General features: G+C 47.0%; 1 protein-coding gene across 2 annotated transcripts in view; it reads right to left on the bottom strand.

Annotated features, from left to right (window-relative positions):
- The window catches only part of MN1 (MN1 proto-oncogene, transcriptional regulator), a 104853-nt gene extending 85510 nt beyond the window's left edge, over positions 1 to 19343 (bottom strand). The window contains exon 1 of one of the 2 annotated variants that reach the window (XM_068654149.1): positions 15455 to 19343. In XM_068654149.1, the coding sequence (XP_068510250.1) occupies positions 15455 to 18887 (3433 nt within the window). In that variant the 5' untranslated portion in view covers positions 18888 to 19343. The remainder of the gene's footprint in view (positions 1 to 15454) is intronic. The other variant, XM_068654150.1, reaches the window with a different exon arrangement.
- Positions 19344 to 24454: the final 5111 nt, after the last annotated feature.

The raw sequence follows: 24454 nt of genomic DNA, 5'->3' as shown, positions 1-24454 counted from the left end.
TAATCAAAGACAGAATCCTGACATGTTCAAAGAGAAAATTATTTTAACAGCAGTGTCTTGGAAGATGAGAAGTGTTTCTGTTGTTGTTGTTTCTATTTAAAAAGCAAGCAAACAAACAACGGCCATTAAGATTGCTACTGTAACAACTAATGCTTCAATGTACAACTTATTATGCAGTGTGCATGCCAGGCACAATTAGCACCAACAGAGAAAAAAAAAGTGACATGTAAGAAATTCATACCTATAGTGGAATCAAGCAGAGTTCCTTGAACAGTTAACTGTTCACAAAAGGGTAGCAAACACTTCCAATAGCAGGCACTTCTGTCCTACAGCACCAAAACTGGGCAACAGAAATCTGGGAGCAGCCGGTAGTTTGGCTCATTCTATTTCTTTTTCCTTCTAAGACTCCAATGTCCTAAAAATAAAATGGCTGCACAAGACCTAGACACTCAGGCTTGGTAGTAATTTTTTTTCACCTCAAGAGCGGGGGGACTAGTGCTGCACAGTGACGTTTACTGAATGGCAGATAATCAAGGCTCTGCATTTGCATGTGGTTTTGCCCCAAAGCAAAATAAGGACTCAGAATTCATCGGGATTCCAGAGCTCTTCTGTATAATAATAAAAAATAGCGCTCGGTGTAACACTCTACATTTTCAAGTACAACAAATGAGAAAGCAAACTAACTGTTCAGAAATATTTCTTGTCAAGAGTTATTTTGAACAATCTTTTTTTTTGGGGGGTTACATTTAATTTTGCACAAAAACTCAAGAACCAATCTATTAATACAAAACTAGTGAGTTACAAATAACTACACTGAAATATTTAAATTTTCAACATTGCTTCCGGAAAATTGCATATTTGGCTGTAAAAATAATGATTTAAAATCTTCACTGAACTACCATGATTCACAAAAAGAGAATCACAAAAGAGAAATTTTGTGACTGAATAAATAGCTATTATGTAACCCACTTAATAAAAAGTATAGTATTTTTTTCATTTTTGACTGGAAGGCTATCAGAAAACTACTATAAGCAGTAAAAGACTCACTGACTACAAACACTTCTTTTAAAAGCAGAATTTCTATTAAGCGCAGTGTCAGGAGCAAGAGTCAGAAGGAAACAAAACAATACGAGGTCACTTCAGTAACGTAGCAACACAAATTGAAAATTGCAAATGCTTCCAATTTGGAGTGCACAAACTGATAAATACTTGTTAAGGAAGGTTGAGAATTCATTTTGAACAACCTACTCCAGGGTTTTGTGATCCATTTCCCAGCAATCCACAAGTCGGAGGGGGGGAAGGAGAAACCTATGGAAGCAGGTTGTTTCCATGCAAACTCTATGCACAAAACATAGGAAAATGGAATGATGTCACAATCTTCCTCAGGTGGCAAAGAGCAAGTCTGAATGAATACAAGACTGTTAGCAGACGGAGTGAGGAACTTCTTTTCCCCTGCAGCATGCACAAATTTACTTCCTATCAGCTTTACAAAAGGCATATGGTTTTGCATAAAGCACTGCTGTCCACCCATAAATACATAAATAAATAAATAGATAAATAAATAAAAACTAATTCAAAGTTCGTCAAAGCACTAGCTGCCTCTGCATCAAAACCGAATCTTACCATTCTTTTGTCTGAAATGCAGCAGGCGGTGATTGGGCACATGTTGACCTCTTGGACACTAGACTGACAAATGCTCAAGATCATTTTCAAGACTGTTTACTTTGCAGTTCCAGCCTGACTTTCAAAACAAACTAACAAATATGGACTCACACAAACACTGTTTTCTTCTTTGATTGTGTTTACTTAACATTTAAGTCAAAAACAGTATTTTCACTGACTGCAGTTACACAGGAGCAGGCCCTATAAACACAAGCAGGGAAGAAAAATTGAGGGAAAAAAAAAAAAAAAAGCCATTAAAATCTCAATACGGGATGCCTGCAACAGTCCAGCTAGATTTTGGTTTCAACTAAGGTGTCCAAAATTACATTTTCAAGCAGTATTATGGACAAGTGCTCTACAGTGGCTTTACAAGATGTTTCCTTATATTTTTCCTACATTTCACATTTTGGAGGATATCCCAAGCAGAAAGTCCCTCCCAGAGCAGTTTGTCATAAGCAGTTTGTGTTACTGTCAAAGTACATTTTTATTTTGAACATGGGGGTTTTCGGGTATATCAACTCTATCCATGCCTTCATCACTACACGTATTGTTTATACCTAGGAACTATTTTACTAATACTTTGAGAACACCAAACAGTTTATTTAATAAAAGCGTTTTTCCCACTGCAACTCATCAATGAAAAGCTGCTTGAAGCAGGCATCTTTCTGTTAGTCCTATTCCTACAATGAAGGTTGTTCCCGCCATTATATTAAAACTTTTAAAAAGGAAACAGTTTAAAAGCATGAACATATGCTTTGGTTTTCTGTCTCTTGAGACTGGCCGTTTATGACATTACTGCACAGTGGCTGGGAAGACTGCTATACCCCAAATGCACTTGCTTGTCTTATGAATACCTGCATCAATGGAAGAATCACCGCTACTCACTCATATCAGAGAGCTGCTCCTTCTAATCCAAGGAAAAGCTGTCAGAAGGAAGAAAAAATACCTTGGCTTTCACATGTGCAAGCTAATGACCCACGACTGCATGAAGCCAGAGTCAGTGACAGCAATACATCGGGGCCTGTTCGTGATATAATTGCTCTAAAAAGAAAACAGCACGGAAATGCTAACACCGCAGATGGGAAGAAATTACTGTCACCCGAAATTAGCTACGTGCTTACAGCTCCACACTGTGTGAAACCTCCAGCCCCCGTGTCCCATGGAGGCCAGTTCCTGTGACTGTCCCGCCACCATTGGGGCAGGCTGCACATGGGACAGCCCCACAAGCACCCGCCTCGTGCTGCCACTAGGCACCCCTCCCTCTCCTCTGCCTCGTTAGGCAGTTACCTGCTTTTTAGAGCGAAGGCTTGTATTAAAATCAGGTACGCAAAGAAAACACCGTGTTTTTGCAGAACATTAATTTGCTTTAGGGGTGCTGAAGTGATGGAGCATTTCCCAACAGAGACCACCAAGCAGAATCCAACATCCAACCTTCGCTTTGGGCAGTCCTCTCTTTTGCAGTACTTCTTGCAAAAATGACTTGGAAGCAACACATTATTGTCACCACTGCTTCACGGACCCAGGCCGAGTAACAGCCAACAAGAGACAAGTGGCACGTGCATCGCTCGATCAAAAAGCACAAATAGAGCTGCGGGTAAGAAATGCCCCATAACTTGCATCCTGTGAAGGGAAGGGAGTGTCAAACTGTGATACTGTCTGAAACACACCTGTGAACCTGCTGGGTATTTTCCAGAAAGTTCCAACAGAGTCTATAATAGTCTTTTCAGTGAGATTTAAGTGAAGGGGGGGGGGGGGGGGGGAGAGAAGCATTGAGAATTAAAGACAGATCAATTTTGCTCTAAAATTTTAAATGAAACACTCCTGTTTCGGAAAGAATTTCATTAAGGTGAAAATATAATATAGAAGTACCCATTTAGAAAGAATGTGCTATTAATTCTTAGCAGCGTGTGTGAAAGGGAAAATTGCATTTTTATCTAAATGGTTTTTTTTCCTGCATAACCCATTTACAGTATTCTTTTACAGCTCAGTAATGGGAACTTTTCACATTTCTATTTGGGCCAGACCACTGTGGAAAGCAGGAGTGGTCTTCAAAAACATGTAAAATACAACTCCCTAAAGCAGGTTCCAAGAGAAGCTCCACAAAAAGGAAGGAAAAGGCAAGTAAAATACATGTTAAAAGATGGTAGCAAAAGGAGAGGGAAAAAAAATCCTTAATGATGTAAGCTGTGTTTTAGACACGAAGAGGAAAAATGCTGTAGTTTAGGTATTTTTTTTCTAAGGAACAAGAGAAGGCTTGGTCTTTCTTTTCTTCCATGCATGAATCACAAACAGCTCCTCTTCAATGTAGCAGAGTCTCAAGCATACACAAGGAGTAAAATGGTGCTGGGTGATCACTTTGAAAAACTGCACAGGAATATTCTGAGTTATACTATTTACTAGTACATACAATGAAAAAAAAATAAAATAATTTTATCATCATAAACAAATGCTTACTTCTCACTATAAATATTTCCATACAATTTCAAATTGGGTATAATCTAAACACTAATTTCAAGCAATTGACACTAGGATCCAAATTTGCCTCATATATTGCCATCAGGCAAAATGAATAAAACCAAGGAAAAGTGAAAGCAGACTCAAGCTGACTGGACAATGTTTGACTAGGTTTGTCTCATCTGGTACAATTAAGGGTGAACATAAAATTAAAATCTGAAATTTAAAAAACTTTTATCATCAAGTATCTCAAACTCAAGTAAGCACAAAACAAAATGGCATACTGGCCTTGTGGTTAATAAACAAACTGATTCTGCAAATAATGTATCAGTGCTCACAAGAGAAGTTAAAGTTGTATATTTTCTAATTGTTCTTCATTGATATTCTTCACCTCATTTTTCCTATGTTGACATTTTTTAGCTTATTTCTGAAAATCAGTATTACAAATAATTTTATCCTTCAAAACAGATACATGAAAGTGGATCAGTTATAGAAATACAACTGGACAACGAATAGTTTTAATTCCCTTTACCTTGCCATACTTCTCGCTGCAAAGCACTAATTACAGGAATCTACTTCTGTTTTAAGCTTTACAGTAAGCAATTTCCAAATTTAAGGCCAACAACCAACCCTTCACTATGCTTAATAGGTAGACATAAAAATGTAATTATATCACAATCTCTCAATGTATGTTTTTCCAGCTCTTGAAGTTCATATTTGCCCGATTCAAGGAAGAGACTTTTTAAACTACTTTTTAACCACTCAGGAATACAGGAGAATTTGGATAATTACTTGGAATAAAATTTCATTGGTTTGTTTAAAAAACAAAAACAAAAACAAAAACAAAACACAAAAACAAACAAACAAAAAAACACATATTAAAAGCAAAAGTTTGTCAGTCCATAAAAACAAGATTTACAGTACCATACCTGCAGCAAGAAATTCAGGCTGCACTTTGACGAGCCCTTATCAGAGAGTTTTGACCACAGACTACAACAAACCTTCCTACAGTCCAGAAAAATGGTGTATCTAGAAGCAGCAAATTAATTTCTTCATTTTTCCTAAGTACCTCTGTTAAAGTAAGAAAAATCAGGAATTCAGTGTATTAACTTGCTTTATCTACAGAACAAATGACTTTATCATATAACATGTAGTACTATTTTGCATGCAGAGTTTAAAGGTTAACCAAATAACTGAGGTTACTGCCGAGTTCACCACAGATTTTCATGTGACAATTGCCACACTTTCCTAGCGCTGTTTTTGAGCCATCTGAATTCACATCCATTTTGCAGACAGCTACGATGAATTAAAAAAGATGGTATAAAACATCCCATTGACTGAAAACAATAAAAAAGAACGAGAATGAAGAAGTCACTTGCTAGCCACCCTCTCTCTCTCTCTCTCCCTTCCTCCCCTTCTCCCTTCTTCCTATCTCAAAATTGCTAATATGAGATTTTAATTGTGCTTGAAAAAGTCCTACTTTTCCCTCTGCCTCTAAAACTTAAGAACTTGTATGGAGAGCAACCGGAGTTGGGATGCTAGCTTTTTCTCCTAGCATGAAAAGAACAGCATGTATCTATACTTAGAGAGGGGAACTACAGTATCAAAAATAAATAGAATAATAAAATAATAATAATTTAAAAAGTACTGATTTTATCTTCAAAAAAGCACTTGTACTTTTGGTTTGTTTAAATCAACAGTGTGTTGCAAGTGTTTGACCCTATATCCAGCAACAATAAAATCTGTTCCACCATAAAATACCAGCTGCTTTGCACTTTGAATGATAACACTATTTTTTAAAGTGTTGCAGAATTATTGTTTCATAGATTGTGGCAATTTTCATTATGATTACTGTGGAATTCCTCTGGGGGTGAGGTGGGGGTAGAATACAAACAATAGGCACATTTCTATTATTTCCCTGCTTTTAAAATACTATTTGGCCTGGAAATGGGCTATTCTTCAGATTGCGCAAAAAAATAAATAAATCAGTGCATCGTTCTGGAACGAATAAAAAATAGTAAAACAAATGAGTCAGATCAAAACCACCTATAACATTACATGTAAAAAGTCATCCAACTGCCTTACATGTCTAAGAGATGTCCTTTTTTAGCAGTATGATATCAGGACAGCTACAGGTTTATACCACAAGAAATGAGGTGATGCCGTGCGGCCGCTATTTACAAGCTAGCGCAAGTCATCGACATATATTGGCAGGGGGGAAGATCTTCCTCTTCTCTCGTCCCAGAAGAGAGAGGAGAAAAGAAACACCCATGATTCTTCTATCCCTAGGTTTCTGGAGGAGGTGAAAACTCACATCGTGTCAGTTTCTTTTTCCTGTTGCTCAGTCAGAAATGTATTTAGGTTATTACATTCACACACTGTATCAGAAGAACCGTAGTTGCCGCCTCTCTTTTTCCAGGATTGAAGAAGCACCCCACCGAGGAGGGCAGCACCGCCGTGCCCTTCCCACCGCTGACCGCAAGAGAGGAAATTGCGAGTGACCCAGTGCTCAGAGCACCGAGATGCTGCCCATCCTCGTCCTGACGCACGCTGCCTCCACGCACCCTGCGCGGGCAGTGCCGGCCCCGCGGCACGCTGCCCGGTGCCACCCAGCCACGAGCCCCGGCCCTGCCGGCACGCCCAGGCACTGCCACCTGCCCCACAGCCCCCACCTGCCCCACAGCCCCCACCTGCCCCACAGCCCCCACCTGCCCCACACCGCCTCCCGCCCAGCGGCTGTGCAGGGGCACTGGGCGCAGGCGAGCACCCGCCGCGCAGCATCTCCGTTCCATCTGGCTTGGACAGTAAAGCTCGAGCAGTGGGAATGTCTCGTAGGCTTCTGAAGCGTGGCATAAAGCTCCATGTCAGTTTATGGTGCAATACAGACGATCTTAAATAATAAAAATAATAATAGAGTGGGACCTCGATATATACTCCACTGTGATCTAAATCAAACAAATACCCAAGCATCCACAAGTGCAATGGAAATGACTTGACCAACTGTGCCATCTAGCCAAGAGACAGGAATACTCGCACAGCCTCTCTCCGCCTGCTTTAACCTTACAGACAATCGCGAGCGTCACCTCCAGCAGCGGCTGGGAGGGAACGCGGACGCAGGGTCCCTGGGGACGCAGCCCTCGCTGGCTTGCATTTGCATTTCTGTTTTTTAGATATCATCCACTGTCATCACATGCTTTTTATGAGTTCTCTTATCCAAGACCAAAAGGCTTTAAAATGCCATGATAGGGTAAGATTATATTTATTTCAAAAAAAAAAGGGGAGGGGGGAGATTTCTGTAGGAAGGAGCTCCTAAAATTCAGACCGGATAATAATCTTAGTCCAGCCTCCATTTCCTACGCTAATAAATCAATTTACATCTTCATAGCAAAACGGCTTCAGGGTATTTACAAAAAATAAATAAATTTTAAAAAAGTTGTGCCATTCTTTTTAACCTGCATTTTGGGGGGTTGAGGAGAAAGGAAGGCTAGAACTGTTTCCATTTTTTTTTTCCATGTACCTGCTTCACACTGCAAATTAAAATTTTCAATTTTAAATTAGGAGTATATTCTTAATTAGGGTATGAAATGTTTTAAGATTTTCCTCACTTTACAAATGGTTGCTTTTTCAATTAACTATGCTTCCTCAGCCTCAGGATGATCTTTCTATTAGCAATACAAATGCTTTCTAGTATTTTGTGAATACTAATTCACAAAATTAATTAAATGCAGACTTAACTCTAAGAAATATATTTTACCACAAAAAACAAACAAACAAACAAAATACCCACACACTTTCACAACTGCTAACTGATTAAAGGTTTTTCTGTGATCAAGAATGTCAAGTCCTAAAGGCCCAGTCAGAATTCAAGCTAAGAGAGTTAAAAGGAAAAAAAAAAAAGGAAAAAAAAAAAAAAAGGGCAGCAACTCGGTTTCCTCATCTCATCTCTTAAAGGCTACACACAGAAAAAGATATATCCAAAAGGTTAGGCAAACCAGCCACTAGAGAAAGGCACAGTCTCTAATACAACATTCTGCAGTGAGGAACTAGCAGAGCTCTTCAGAGCTCATACATGTGTTGTTTCTGTGTTTACTCTCAAATAAATTGTATTTATTTTAATGTAAAAATCTATCAATGCAGCACTTAAACATAACCAGATTTCTGCTTACCAAAACAGAAAAAAAAAGCTTCTTCAGACAAACCTCAAAAGCCAATAAAAAATTAGACAGCGCAGTGTCATGCACTGCATTTTTATGCTAAAATACCAAACAGACTCAAATAGACTGCTAAAATTAAAAACAAACACACATGACTTATGCAACTAAAGACACACAGCACAAGTTAAGCATTTAGACAAGAAATGGTTCATTTTCAGGAGCTACCAGTGACCAGTGCATGCACATTAGGGAACAAAATCCTAAGATATAATGAACAGTTACTATATAATTGAGGCCAGATGAAACTTTGTAAACTCATATTTAAAAATGGCTGGGGTGGGTCAGAACCAGCTGACAGGGATACATTCCAGATTTAAGGTGTCTTCACAGAATCACTTGAAACGCACCAGCCCAAAACACAAGGCTGCTGAACACAAACACTTGTGCTTCCATAGAAAAATAAATAAGGGTGGAAAGCCACTAGAAAAAATAGTAACTATGGTATTTTTTGCATCAGTATATAGGCAGAAAGTACAACACTTTGTAGAGAGTACCTTTCTGGATCATCACGTCATACAACTAATTACATCAACTAAGGAAAATGCATTCCCCACATACATATGCTTTTGTCATTTGCAAGGAGATGAGCTGTATGTGAAGGCTTAGAGGAAAGCGCTGGGGGAGAGGCCAGAAGAAGGGGCGTTGAGGAGGGGAGCTGCAAAGCGGTGTCACCTAGGATGTTCTCTTTGAAGTATTAAGAAAGTCAGCTTGTAAAAATTAATGGATTAGACATCCAGCTGTTCAATTCTCAGCTTTAAATTTAAAAAGTATTTGACTCGGAAACATTGACACATAATCCATATTTAAATTTGTAAAATAAAAATAATAATAATAAAAAAATAATAATAAATCTTTGCATTAAAAAAGGTCACTAATAATTAGTAATGTTTTAACTGCATCAACAAAAACGTGTTTTGCAAAGGAAAAGCAGCTAACTGCGAAGAATATTGGTATTTTCACATAAGCCAGTCACATTAACACCATGTGCAAATTGGGTCTATCTACAAAACAGAGAAAAATACAGTTTACATTTTAAAAGCTGAAAATTCTAACCAAGATGAAGGAAGCCAGGGTGGACCTTGAATCCCTGGGAGATTACACAGCTTCACCTATTTAATTTCTAGAAGGTGCCCTGCTCTCTGTCCCTCGCCCAAAAACTTACTGATGAGGAAGTGGAGAAGCAAGCCACGTCCTAAATATACTCATAAACAGAAGCTCTCTCTTAAGAACAGTGCTCAAATAAATGACATGCGTAATTCTATATATCTAAAGAACCCCACCTCCATCTTAAAAACATCCCACAAAATAAAAGCATACATTTACAGATGCAAATTGTGTTATATTCAAGGGCTTAAGATTTTTCAATGGTAGAGAAAGAAAAAGGAATACTTTGACAGAAAGCTTGCTACTGGCTGGAGCAGAGGCCTGCTACAGATACGTATTTTGAGTCTGAAATTAATTATCTATGCCTTTTGCATATGAAGCACTCCCGCCTGAAACATGGTAAGAATGATACATTTTATCCTAGTAACAAAAAAGGGAAAAATCGCACTAAACACAATTTAACTCATCACTTTTGATATTCTAGGTTTGTGCTAGCAATTACGTAATTAAACTGTTCCTGATATTTTGGTAAATTTTGTATTAAAAAAAAAAAAAAAAAAAAAAAAAAAAACACACATATATTGGGCTACTTGAAGATTCATTTTAGAGCTGGATTCACTCTTTCTGTGGATACTCTACTCACATTTAAAAGAAATACACAAGAAACCTGAGACTAAAAATGTACAGTAATTTGTCTAGTACTAAAATTTTATATGGCCACATAAAGACATATTGCCATACCAAAACCTCATACTGAACGTTGCAGAAGAAGGGAGTCAACTGTTACAAATAAAGGCAGTCTATATAATTTTAGGTTAGACTGTTTAATGCCTTATCATTTGCTCTATATAAGTAATAACAAACTGTATTTGCAGGTATTGACTATTAATAAATTTTATGCATTTATGCAAAATTATTTATGGTTTTATAGCACAGCGTTGCACTAGATCATTGTGAAAAAGCAGCTATCTCATGTTAAAAATGAAGAGCAGACATTAAGCAATACATCATAAATCAGAATAAATCTATTCTCTGACCTATGCTCATAGATACATATGAAGTCTAATCCATCTCCTTTTTCATCATAGGTAAAGAACTAAAACATATGCACACACTAATTTCAAGAAATATATCCCTCAAATGTCATGCACACTCTCAAACCTAGCATGTACAAAACATCCCTGTTAAAACTAATTTCACAACAAAACAAGCCATCATAAAATAGCAGACTTTGTTAGAAGAAAGTATCATGGTGCAAACCAAATTTGTGATGTGCATTAATTCAAATACAGCTAGACAGTCCAGAGGTGGATAGACGGATGTAAAGGCAAATAGAGTGGCTACGCTAGTAACTGAAATCACAATAAATTCACACACCTTCTGCATTAAATATTTTAGTGCATTATAGCAGCAATAGCAAGTAATACTAAAAACTCTACCTCTTGCCTTCTCTAATATTTGCTAGAAAAGTCTACAAGTACAGTGCTGCAAAATATTAATAAATATATATATGTGTGTTTCTAAACAGGACCATTTTCTTGTAAGAAAATATTAAAAATTACAGTTTGTCAAAGTAGACATTAGAGTACTACTGTCACCCAAATGAAACCAGGTCAATCAGAGCCAACCTCTCGGTTTTTTGAATAGATCAGAAGAGTTTAAAAGAACATATTAAACCCAAACCTAATGCACACTGAAATCTTTTCTACAATATGCAATGGGAGTATTTTTTCCTCATAAGTCTGCCTGCTAATCCAGATCATTTATTAAAGATGTGTATTTCATAGCTGTGGAATATATCGCATAACTTCTTGGCAAAGGTAATAGCATTTTTTTCACTAACAGTTAAAATTCCTGGTGTACGTTTAAACAGCTCTTTAAAGCAAACAAAGCATCATCAGGAATCACAGATTCATCACTGCAAAGTGCACTGAGCTTAGTCAATGAACTCATTTCCAACAATCCTTACTATGGTATAATTCCGTTTCAAATCGTATATTGCTTGAAATGATATTTAAGTGTTTGAAATACCTCATAAGAGGTCGGACAAAGTCAGCCCCAGTAAACAAACCTACTTCCTTGGTAAAACCTCTCAAAGAATTTAGCTGCATTTAAAATAAAAGCACACAACAGAACATACCAGGAAAAGAAAGAAAACAAAGGCTCATAGCTGCATCTGGACCAAATTTGTCCTTTGTTAATATATTTGGTAGTAATTTACGAATGTTACATCCTGCTTCTTCAACAGTTTTGGCCTGCTGGCTCATTCAAATAGTAGGTTCGGTATTATGATGAAATATTTACAAAAACTCCAGGATAACATCTAAAATATTCTGCACCACACTTGCATATCAGCACAGAGCAGTGCAACGGCCACAGAATATCTGACTATATTCTTCTTTTTTCCAACCAACCTGCTTGGTTCTAGGTTACATTTTTATGTCTTCACCTGACATATGCAGTATGGGACCTTCAAAATTTCAATTAATGACTAAAGCCGAAAGCCCAGTAGAACCTAATTACTGGGTTCCTGGAGAATACTAATCAACATGTCACTGAAGGAAAATTGTTCTGGTTCAGTCAAACCAGGCAGCGCAGAAACCCATTACACTAGTGCTAGGTTTTTATGTGAATTTGATCTCGTTACTCTTTGTTAGTTAGAGCTATGGTATTGGAAGTCAACATGACCTCTCTACACTGAATATTGTCACATTGCACTTCTGGCTCTAGCTGCATGGCAGAGGAAAGCAGGATACTTTATAATGCATTTTTGGTGAAAAACAAACAAACAGCCTCTTCACATAGTACATGTTAGTACGAGACACTATATGTCAGAGAAGATTCCTTATTGAGAACTACATTTCAGTGAAAAACAATGAGCAGTCACCATTAGGTTAAAATGAGAAGAAAAATGCAGACATATAAACAGAACTCGGTAAAGGCAGTTATTAAATAATATAAGTGTATATATACTACACAGGCACATACAGCACAGGTGTCTGAAATGCTGTTATCTGTTGTCATCTACCTTTAAAACTCCGATAGATTGCTAGGTATTAGCAAATCATTTTAATACTACGAGTATGAAAAAGTGATGAGTTATAAGGAATGTGAACAGTCATTAAAACAACTCGAACAAGTTGTTTCCATCAGTAATCCAGGCATTAATGGAATATTCAAAACGTTCCTGGTTTTGCTGGGTTTTAGAGAGCTTGTTAATTACAAAAATATCCCTCCAAGAGCTCCAGGAGAACAGAGGCTTAAATGCCTCTCGCACACACACGCCACTCCTACAGAGAAGAGCAGCAAGAAGGCGGCACGCTGAATTCAGCGCTCTGCCACGGTAAAACTTGGTCATTCACACCAGTCTGAGCCGTTCTTCCACCCCTCCCTGAGCCCACAGAGGAATCAACACGCATCACAACAACCTCATATTATGAATAAATTACTGAACATTTTCTCTCCCATCACAGTAGGTCTAATGAAATAGCCCACCAACAGTGCATGTGTGTTGGTTAGGGAAGTTAGCTCTAACGACTAATTTCACTCTTAATAATATTACACAGTATTACAAAATGTGTGCCACAGCAAACACTCCTCCAGTGTAGTGCTAAGCACATTTAGTAACGGCTTGGAACTGGGAAGAGCGCTGTCTGAAACCTGCGCATTCATCCTACCTGTGTACAACAGGGAACTGCTCGAAAAAATACCATCGATGCAAATCTCAGTTGACTAGAATGGTTTAAAATCTCAATCACCAGAAAAATAAAGCTCTTTCTTAAACAGTTTCAAACACTCAAGTGTATGGTAATGTAAAGTCAAATTATTTCTACTAACCAAAGAGAATGGCCTGTTTTATCTCACCTATTGTATCTTTATCACTTCCAACAACAGTTATGGTAAATTCTCTACTTGTGTGCATGAATTTTCTCATCCGAAGTACCAGTCCATTCAAATCCTTCAAGTGACTCAAGTGTAAAACAAAATGAGTGCCTCTATCCATTGTTGTAAAACTGGTTCGTTATTTTGTGCTTACTCTTTGAAATACTAAAACATATCCTTATATAGGAGCACTGATTAAATGGTTTTCCTTCCAAGTGATGAACTGTTTTAACAGCAACATTGTGGTTATCACGACCAGAAAGCAATTACTTATTTCACTAGATGTTACTAAGAATAGTGATGATCAAAGTGAACGTGGGAGTGCTGTTAAAGAAGGCAACACTCCATATGACACAGATACATGAAATATACATAATTCTAAGCCAAATTACACTTTTAATAAATGCACAGACTATTCATTGTTTTGTTAGGATTGTGAGGATTTCTTTCCTTTTTTTATTCCATGAAATTAAGATCTATGGAATAAGCTGCTCTTTTAAAATCTATTTTTAAGTGTAGCACAATGCGTAAATGCTCCTATCTGTACATACGCATATTATGTGCATGTGTGTGTCTGAGAGGGAGGAGTGTGTGTGAGTTGTGAGAGAATGTATATATGTGTTCGAGTCTGCCAAGGTAGAACTGACAGGAACTGTGATTTGTGCTAACTAGCTATTGATCCAGTCAGATCTAGATGTTGTGTACAAGAAACAATAAAAGAGAAGGGGCCAGGAAGGATGCTGTGTGCAACTCCATTTAAAAATGGAAAAGAAAGGCCCCAAACAAACCAATTTATGTCCTTGCCTGGGTGAAGCATGGAGAATGCTGATGGGCTTCCTACAGTCTGCTGTGCATGCTAAACACTCCCGCTTCAAATGAGAGTCTCCTGAGCTGGGCATTAAACATGAACAAAGAGACAAACAGTGGGGGCTAGGATTCACGCTTCAGAAAGCCAAAGCTGGAAAGCCAACCAGAACCAGGAGTAGGAAATTGATGAGTTTTCAAACCACCTCAGCTCCCTTTTGATTTTCCTAACACCTTTCTTAGTGAAATTACTAAGCACATAATACTAAAAAAAAAAAAAAGTCCGTCTGTAAGACTAGGCATAATGAAAATAATTCCCAGCTACACAAGTAGTACCAAACAACAACTTTCCTAGGCTCACATAATGAGTTTATACTGCGCAAATTATGCACGTGTACGTATAGCGCATCAAGAAATCACCTGTGTGCATTCACACAGCAGGTAAATGCATGTGCATCTATTGCAATATTCACATATAGTCAGGCAGCTTAAAAAAACATGTATTTGATAAGATAAAATAGAAACCAAGTGAATCCATAATTATCTTTAGCCTAAACAGCTTTTATAATAGAGGGTTTTCCATTAATGTATTTTTTTCAGAGCTTCAAGAATTACGATGCCCTCTGGACATGGGGAAGGATCAAACCTGACAACTAATGTCGAAATTAAGCAGATGTCAACTATGCAAGTTTTATACCAGACCCAGAAGCTTATTTTAAATTTCCTTTTTAATAATAAAATAAATGCCAAGAGCCTTTTAGTTTAATGTCACACTGCTACCAATGTTTTAACACATGCAGGAAAATACCTGAAACCGGCGGGAGAGCACCACTAACAAATACAAGCTTTCACAGCTTAGGAAGACTTCTCTAACAGTTTGGAGGGAATGACTGGAAAGGACGGCAGGCACAGGGCTCTGCAGGGAGCCCTCTCCTCAGCACCCCACACCCAGCACCCCGACGGGGCTCTGCCGTGAGCCCCTCTCCCCAGCGCCCCCGGGCATGCCAGGCAGCCGGTGGGGACAGAGCAGGCGGCAGAGGACACCGCGCTCAGGGCCGTCACCCGAGGGGCAGGCAGTGCCACCACGCTCAGCGCCGGCCGGTCCCCACGGGGCAGCAGGCGCTTTGTCCCCTCCATCAGCTGCCCCCAGCACCGCTATCCAGTAGCCGTGGTGCCAGAAAGTGCCCAGCACCAGCCCCGGCTCCCGCAAGGGGCAGAGTGGGTCTGGGGCCAGTGTGTGCCCCGTGTCCAGGGTTCAGAGCCCCACCACCTCCCCTGCCCTGAGAGCAGCCCAGGGTCTCTCCCCGTGGGAACCCGCGCAGGGCAACAGATACCTTCTTTGCTGGGGTTCGGGGGCTTGGGCTTCTCCCACGGCACCATGGGCTTGTCCTCCTCCTGCCCCTCCATCAGGGCCTTCTCTCCGGGCAGGTACCAGGTGGAGTTGTGCTCCGCCATCAGGGAGTCCAGGTCAATGGTGCTCATGGCACCCTTAACGCCCTCTGAGCAACAACTGCTCAGGTCACTGTCCCCGTTCTGCCCTGCGCACTCCCCCTTTTTGCTCTTCAGCCCCAAGGGCTGGTCTTCCGAGATGCTGAACTGCTGCCGCTGGAGCTGGATCTGCGCCTGCAGGATCTCCAGAGGGTGGATCTCATCCTGGGCTGAGGTGCTCGTGGGGGTCCGCACCTGCTCCATGCCCGGCGTGCCAGGGTGGGCGCCCGCTGTGGTGCTGAGCCCGTAGCTGTCAGGGGTCGAGGTAGATGTATTGAGGAGGCCGAGGGCCAGGGGCTTCTGTCCGTTGAGAAGTGCGTGCTCCCCGCGGGGCAGCTTGGGCGAGCCGCCTAGCAGCGGGCTGCGGGTGGGCTTGGAGACGGTGTTGTCGGAGCTGGAGGACACCTCGTCCTCGTTGCCGTAGCTGGTGCTGACCTCGTCAGGAAAGTCCACGTGCGGGGAGCTGCCGTCTGACTTGGTCACGCTCTGGATACCACTGTCCAGCGACGACATGAGGTCGGGCTGCTCCCCCAGCAGAAGCTCGCCGCCCTTGCCCCAGGAGGGTGAGGTCAGGGGCTTGTCATGCGGGGTGCCCCCTCCACGCTCCGTGCCTGCAGCCCCTGGCGGGGCCCCCGCAGCTGGCGGCGCCGGCTGCCCCGGGCTGACGCCAGCCCCGCTGCCCTCTGTGGCCGAGAACTTCTCGAAGAAGGTGCCGGGGCTGACGTGCCCGCTGTCCCGTTTCCGGCGGCCCCGCCCCCGCCCGCCGCCCGCCTTCCCCTCGCCGCTGGCCGCCGGCTCCAGCGCGTAGCCGGGCGAGAGGCTGCTCTCGGCAGGCAGCAGCGGGGCAGCGCCCGCCGCCTTGCCCACGCTGCCCCCGCCTGCCGGCGGTCCTGCTGGGAAGTAGTCCGGGGCAGCTGACGGCGGCGGGTCAGGCTCAGCCTGGCTGAGCTTGCGCTTGGCCTCGGCCGGGCTCTTCTTGTTGAAGGTGACGTTGAGGTTGGGGGCGCCCAGGCTGGCGATCATGTTCTGACAGGCGGTGGAGAGGGCGGCCAGGCAGCTCTGCCCGAAGACGTTGTCCTTGCTGGCCGGCTTGCTGAAGGAGCCCAGCGAGAGGGCGCCCAGCTTGCTGGCGGCAGGCCGCGGTGGCGGCGGCGGGGGGAACTCAGGCGGGGGTGGCGGATAGGCACCCGGCGAGGCGCTGAGGGCGGGCGCAGCACCGTGGGCCGCTGGCTGCCGTGCGGCTGCCCCGAAGGGGAAGCCTGGCTGGGCGGCAAAGTCGGCAGGGCCACGGCGCTCAGCAGGGGCGTTGGGCAGCGACACGCCACCGCCCGGCGACTGCAGCTGCGAGAGGCCGCCCATGGCAGGCGCGAAGGGCGGGTGGACACCGGGTGAGGGCAGGGCCTGTGCCGGCCCCTCGCCTGCCATCCGCAGCGGCTCCTGCAGCCCCAGCCCGCCAGCACCCGGACGGAAGAGCACAGCCGCGCCGCCCGGCTGCAGGCCCAGCTCATGGGGGGCCGCTTCGGCCGGCAGCCCTGGCGCTGCCATGCGCCGCGGGAGCAGCTCCCCAGGTGGCGGCGGCCCCGCAAACCAGGCGCCGTCAGGGGCCAGGTGCGGCGCCGGCGGGTCAAAGCCACGGCCGCTGCCGGCCTCGCGCTCGAAGGCCGGCGGGGGCAGGCCGCCGGGCGGGCCCACCTCACCGTGGTGCCCCAGCTGCTGCAGGCTGGGTGGCCGCAGGCGCTGCTGGCTGCGCGAGGCCATCTGCTTCATCACCAGGGCTGCGTTCTGGCGCTGCGCCAGCGCCGGGTGCTCGGGGCCACCGTGTGGCAGTGGCCCCCCGAAGGCCTCTGGCGCCGGCGGGGTGAACTCGCCCGGCAGGCCGGGGTAGGCCGACGGGGAGAGGTGGCTCTCCATGGCGGGGCCGTGCATGCTGCCGCCCCAGGAGGCGCAGCGCTCGACGCCGGGGTTGCTGGGGAAGTCGAACCGCGGCCTCTTGGCGACGCTCACGTAGGGGGCATCGAAGTGCTGCAGTCTTTGATTTGGTGGCTGTTGTGGAGGAGGGTGCTGCATATTAAACACGGGGTCGGTGTAGGGATGCATATTCCTGTTCTCCAGTCTGTGAATAGGGTATTCAAACTGTGCATGCTGGTTCTGCATTATTGGCCCATTGTCCTGCAAGTTGGGGTTGGGAGCATTGGCTTCTGTTTGCTGTTGCCTAGGGATGGCTGGCGGGCAGGAGTTCTGTCTGGCCAGCAAGCCCGGCGGCTGCTGCGGCTGCGGCGGCTGCTGCTGCTGCTGCTGCATCAACGGGTGCCTGGTGCTGGCCCCCGGCTCCAGGCTGGCGGACATCTTCCGCGCCCCCCCAAAGCGCTCGAAGAAGACGCCGTGCTGCTGCGGCGGGTGCGCCTTGGCCACGGCCATGCCCGGCGGCCGGGGCAGGGAGGGTGTCCCCGCGTAGCTGCCGCCCGCCGGCACCTGCCGCCCGCCTCCGTAGTGCGGCAGCTGCCCCTCGGGCTCCGACGGGGAGAAGACGGGCAGCTCGAAGTGCCCGGCGGGGCCGTCGCCGGGGTAATTGTATTCCAGAGAGTCCACGCCGCCCTGCGCGGGGAGCCGCCGCTGCTCCAGGCCGTGGGGCTCGGAGGAGCCGGCCGCCGGCAGCCCGTGGAAGGAGGCGGCGCGGTTCGGGGACTGGTCGAGGGGCAGGCAGGGCGCCGGCACGGCGTGGCTGGAGGCGCCGGCGCTGTGGTGCTGGAAGTCGGGCAGGTTCCCGGGGCGCTGCTGTCCGAAGCCCTCGGCGCCCTGGCTCTCGGCCATGTGCTCGTAGCCGTCGGCGAACGCCGTCTGCCCGCCCAGCGCGCCGCTGTAGCCCAGGAGCCGGCCGCCGTGCACGCAGGAGGCGCCGGGGTCGGGCCCGAAGTTGCCGCCGAAGTGCGGGTGGTGCTGGTGGGGGTGGTGGGCGCCGCCGTGGCCGCCGTGCGGCTGCTGCCCGCCGAAGAAGCCGTGCACCGGGGGCTGCATGCCGCCGCCGTGCAGCTCGGCGGGGCCGCGGCCCGGGAAGCCGTACGCGTCGCCGGCCAGGCTCATGTTCATGCCCAGGAGGGGCGGCTCGCCCAGCGCGCCCAGGGCCGGGTCCACCGCCGCCGCCGCCGCCGGGCCGCCGCCGGGGAAGGCCGGCGCCTTGAAGTGCGCGCTCATGCTCAGTCCGGGCTGGCCGAAGCCCCGCTCCCCCTGCCCGGCGCTCCGGCTGCTCATCTGCGGCTCGAACTGCTCCAGCCCGAACATCCTGCGCGGCTCAGAAGGGCATGGCCGCCCGCGCGGCTCCGCCGTCCCGCTGCCCTCCGCTCCGGCCGCCGCGGCTCGGCGGCCCCGCTCACATCGTGCCGCGCCGCCCGCCCGCGCTCACCCCCGGCGGCTCGCCGCTCGCTGCCGCCCGGCGCCGGCCGCGCTGCGCTGCCCGAGAGCCGACGGGGCGGCGCGGCGCCGCTCATAGGCTCCGGCGCCCGGCAGCTGCGCGCCGCATCGCCGGCCCGCCGGGCGCTCGCCGCTCGCTGCCCGCGGCCGGCGGCTCGCCGGGCTCCGGCGGCGGCGGGGCGGCGGGGCCGGGGCCGGGGCTGCGGGCGGGCGCTGGGAGGGCTCCGCGGCGCTCCCCTCGCGCGCGCTCCCCCGCTCTCAGCCGGCGCTGGCGGAGCAGCAACAAGTTTTGCATTTCAGCGATGAATTTCAGCCATCGGGGCTGCGCCAATGAGCGCCGCGCGGCCCGGGGCGGGGCTCGCCGTTAAGGTGGCTCCGCCGAGCGCCCGGCCCCGCGCCCCGCCCGCCCCCTCGGCGCGCTCCGGCCGCTGCCCCGGGCCGGCGCCGCCGCTGCTCCCGCGGCGCGGGGGGACGCGGGCGGCCGCGGGAGCCCCCGCGGAGCCCCCCGGGGCCCGGCCCGGCCCGGCCCTGCCCGGCCGCCGGGCCCGGCCGAGCCGGCGGACCGGAGCCCCGGAGCGCGGCCGGGGAAGCGCGGCGGGGAGCGGGGCGCGGCGGCCGGATCCGAGCGGCGGGGCTCGGGGTCTCCGCCGCTCGCCGGCCGCGGCGTGTCCCGCTGCTCCGAGCGCGGCGCCGAAGGCCGCCCGGCGCGGCGGAGCCGGCACAAGGAGCGGCTCGGCCCGAGGCCGCCCCAGCGAGGCCGGCGCAGAGCCCGAGCGCGGCGCCCCGTCGGGGTCCGGCCGCGGCCAGCGCCCGGCGAGGCAGCGGGGCCGCCCGGAGCCCTGCCCGCAACCGCGGGAGCGGGGGAGTCAGAGCGCGGCATCCCCGGGGGAAATAAATGCCCGATAGCGCCGGGGGGCTGGGAACAGCCGGCAGGGTGAGGCGCTTGAGGTGGTCGCAGCTCGCACGTGTCAATAGCTTAAAAAAAAAATGCTCCACACACACAAAATAATAAATAAATATAAAGAGAGATCTATAAGTGTGCGGCCGAGAAGTATTTGTATGTGGCAGGAGAATTTGAAGTTTTTTTCTTTTTTTTCTTTTTTTTTTTTTTCCTGCAGGATCAGGATGCTGCGCTGTGATTAAATATTGATTTTGTGTAATTAGTTTTCATGTGAACTATCCTCCTTGCTGATGGCTTGGAGATTTCAGAACTAGAAGAGAAATGGAATTGGACATGGAAATTATTACTTAGCAAAGTGACAAGGGAGAGGGGGGCTGCGGGGCCGGGCTGGTTCCAGGGCAAGAAGCCGGAGCCGCGCAGCCTGACGGCGGCACAAAGGAGCAGAAAGCGACTCCCGTCCGCAGCGGGAAGGCGGTGACAAAGGGGAGCCGCCGTTCCCCCGGGCCCGTGTCCCCGCAGCCGCCGGTTCGGGCCCGCGGCCGCGCCTCCCGGCAGCGCTGCGGCCCCGCGCCCCCCCCCCCCAACCCCCCCAGCGCCTCGGCCCGGCCCGGCCCCGCGCTCCCGGGGCTCCGCGCTGCCGCCCGCCGCCGCCGCGCCTCCCTCTGCGCCTGCGTGCGCGCCGTCGGAGCGGCCGTTCCGAACGGGCACAGCGCCCCCTGCCGCCCGCCCGCCCCGCGCGCAGCCCCGGCCGTCGGGGGAGGGGGGGGGGGGGGGGCAGCACCGCGGCTGCCGGGCCCCGGCCCCCCCCCGCCCGCAGCGGCCCCGCGGAGCCGGGCGCCGGGGTGCGTGCTCGGGACGGGTTCCCCCGGGCCTCGTCCTGGCTCCGCGTTCTGCTGCGGCGAGGGGGAGGGCGGCTGCCGCAGGCGGCTCGGTGGTGCCGACAAGAGGCGGGGGCCGCAGCGCTCGCAGGGCTCCGCTTGGGAGCTGGGGCTCAGCGCCACGGGGCCCGTCTGAGCCGAGGCCCCTCTCAGCTCTCCCCCAGCCACCCGGAACACGCACGAACGACTTCTGCTGACTGCAGTAGAGGCTGGACCGTGCCCCAGCTAAATAGGTTCTTGCAGCGAGCGAGATCTTTCCCTGCGTTACCCTTCCAGGCAGCGCAGTTGGCGTGTTGCCGTGTGCCTCTCCATCAGCACAAGCAGCAGGCTCGCAGTGCCAAAAGCACGGTGGTTCCCCTGGGTGCAGGTGCCGCGGGCAGCAGGACTGGAGTTCATGGCCTTGTATAAAAAAATAAATAAATAAAAAGGGGGTGGGGGAGAAGAAAAAAAGCTGAATTAATTTTAAGAGTGCCAATCAAAACTTTAAGTGCAACAAAACAAGGAAGAAGATGGTAAACAAAAACAATATTGGATTTTTAATGCCACTCCTCCTGGTACAGTCACACAACAGCACTGAAGCTCTCGCACTGGCAAATCTTTGACATGGGTAAGGACCTGATCAGCCCTTGCTGCAACAGGTCAGCAAGCAAAGTGTCCTCAGAGAAGTAACACTGCTTCTAGCTTAGCTGGAATCCTTATCTTGTTGTGTGTTCGTGGTGGGATGGCATAAAAAGATATGTTCCATTTTAGATACCACATGCCAGTTGGACAATATATGGCAGGAACATTCTTGAAAATTAATTACTATTGTAATCATCTTGGGTTTCATTCGTAGCTGCCCCTTTGTATCACAGCCGACCCTCTGTTGTTGCGTTTATGTATAGCTAGATCTCTGGGGAAATAGCCTGGTCTCTCTGCGCCAGAGATACGATGAAAGTTGTGTGACAGCTGCTGTGAAAGGAACTTACTCCAGTAAGGCAGACAGATTTCTGCTGTGAAGAGTTACTGTTGCTGGTGTAAAAGGACCTCAGGCCTCTGCAAAATTACATCTCTTCTCCAAATCAGAGGGTCCTGCTTTTAAGAGGGTATTCTCACAGATGCTTCCTGCAATTATTTATGTATATTGGCTTCCACCTAAGAGCCCAAATCCTTCAGAAACAACACATTTTTACTGATTCAGAAGACTCACCTTGCATTTCCTGGAAGATGCAGAGTCCATTTGTTTTTCAGGTGGAGGAAGCACTGTCTCTCTATGGAAGAGCAGAATGATGCTGTAAAGGAGAACACAGCAGCGGGATGGAGACTTCCTTGGTCCATGGGCTGGCCATCTTGAATGCTTCTGGACAAGCGCTGGTGCTTGTTTCCCGTCCTCTCTTGTCTGTGCCAAGCAGCATAAGTGTCCCTGCCAGGCCACATCAGCTGGGCTGGCCACTTGAGTCGGCAAGCAATGGCCAACTGCTTGCTCGCTCCTTCCGCAGCCTGCTGTACCAGAAGGCTTTTTTGCTCACCTCCTTCTGGCCTAACACCAGCATCTTCTAGGAGCAAATTTCAACACCGAAAGTTTCAGCACAGTAACTCACAGGAAGCACTCCCTGCATCTGGCTGCAGCTTGGGAGTATTGTATAACTGTCTGATGACAAATATGGAAATAATATCAGCCTAAATATTTTGACAGTAAAAACAGTGAGCTGATTGAAATGGTAAGGTACTGTACCAGCTATAGTGTTATACAGGCTCTTGGTATAAACATTTACTATTTGCTAAATGTCAGAAGGTGGCTCAGCCTGGTTTCTAACTTGGAACATATCCTGAGCAAAACACAGCCAGAAGCTGACAACTGCGCCGCATACACCATGGCTTTCCAGCACGATGCTGGGGAGCGTGGTAGATTTCCCCCAGACTGTTACCATCACAGTCAGGAACAGGTCAGTCACAAAGTGCCACAGCCGCTACACCAAGGAGGGAGGAAGCCTTTCTTGAGAAGATGTACCAAATAGTGAAAAGTACTTTTTTTTTTTTTTTTTTTTTTTTTTTTTACTTTCAATCTTTGGGTTTTGGTCATTTTGAGGGAAGCAGGGAAAGGCATTATTTAAATAGTTTTAGCTGCAGGAGATTATTTTCTAAGTTAACAATAGTAATTGCTCCTGCCAAATCCAAAATTGAGGGGATTCATTTATTTCAACTCTCAAGACAATAGCACAATTTTGGGTTTCATATTGCAAGCTCTGAAAACGAAATAGTGGGGTTGATTTTTTTTTTTTTAAATAATTCAAACATCAATTCATCAGACTTGAATTCAGCTCTTTCCACTGTGCCAGTTTAACTTGCACTGAGAAAAGTTGCTGCTCAGCAAAAAAAAAAAATAAATAAATAAAAAAAATAAGAAAATCCTTTTTAATAAAATGAATGCATCATACATAAAACATCACGAACCATACAATTAGTAAGCAAATGTAAGAGTTCAGCTCAGTTCATAATTATTCAGCAAACCTATTCAGAATGATTTTTTTCTCCCTGCAGCAATCAACTGTGTGGGCTCATTACCACTGAGAATCTAACGAAAAACCACCACATAAACTGTACAAAACAAGCCCATATGCTAGGAGAAAAAAAAAAAAAAAAAAAAAAAAAAAAAAAAAAAACCTTTAGCCCAGCTAGCCATTAGCAAGAAATCTTTTAAGCTGTTCCATCAAGCAAAACCACATCTTACTTTTCCATGGTGTTTACACCCCCAGCTCTATAAAGATACCCTTCATTAATATTTAAGGCTTCAGGTGTACAAATTTTAGCTACTAAATAACCTCTACAGTGTTTGGTAGTGCAGCCATCTGGAACAACAAAAAAGCATTTGGTTGCTGCTACATGTCATGTACCATCCGAAGTGATGAGTCCTGTCTTTAGAGTACAGGCTCCCAAGAGTTACTTTGCAAAAAAGCTGAGACATTTTTCCAGGCAGTGATTTCCACCCTTGCAGGGATATGCAATAAAAGGAATTTGAACATTTTGAAGGACAGGTTTCTAAGTCTGGTGGCAGACATTACCAGGAAAGTTTTCAGTGCTTCTCCCTGGAATACTTAAGGAAACTATGACACCCCCTCTACCTCAAAATCAAAGTGAACTCAGTGACTAGAACAACTCAGAAGGCAAATGTGTGAAGTCATTAGATGAGCTCAGTACTGCAGCAAACGCAGAGCAGAATAAGGAGAAAATTTACTCCTCAAGAGGAGACCATACTTCTTGGTGCGTGCCTCCTCTAATGCCCGAGAACTGGAACGAGCTGTGGGTAAGGAAAGGCTCCTTTTTGAGAGGGGTGCAGATCCCCACGCTCTTGTAATGGAGGTAAAAGACAATTTCATCTGTAAAGCTTCATTTGCATTCAGTTTCTGAAAAGTTCATCTTACAGATGTAAATATTTCATGCTTAGTTTTGCCAACGTTTTCTTTAAAGTTTGAACCAAATTCCTCAAGACACTTGATTTCTGCAGTACTAAATTGACTACTTCCCATTTCAAAAAAATGCCTAACTGAATAATAAAAGTTAAGTTACTGAAATATTTTCAGCAGAGATTTGCAAAGATTTCATAACTCAGCCCTCCACACAGATTTTTTTGTTTGTTTCTTCTGCAAGGTAGGGTGGTTTACTTTAAAAATAAAATCTCT

Source organism: Anas acuta, chromosome 17 (assembly GCF_963932015.1).
Source record: "Anas acuta chromosome 17, bAnaAcu1.1, whole genome shotgun sequence".
In the NCBI taxonomy this organism is placed as follows: domain Eukaryota; kingdom Metazoa; phylum Chordata; class Aves; order Anseriformes; family Anatidae; genus Anas; species Anas acuta.
The sequence above is the reverse complement of the archived record's forward strand: the minus strand, read 5'-3'. Positions and strand labels throughout refer to the sequence as shown.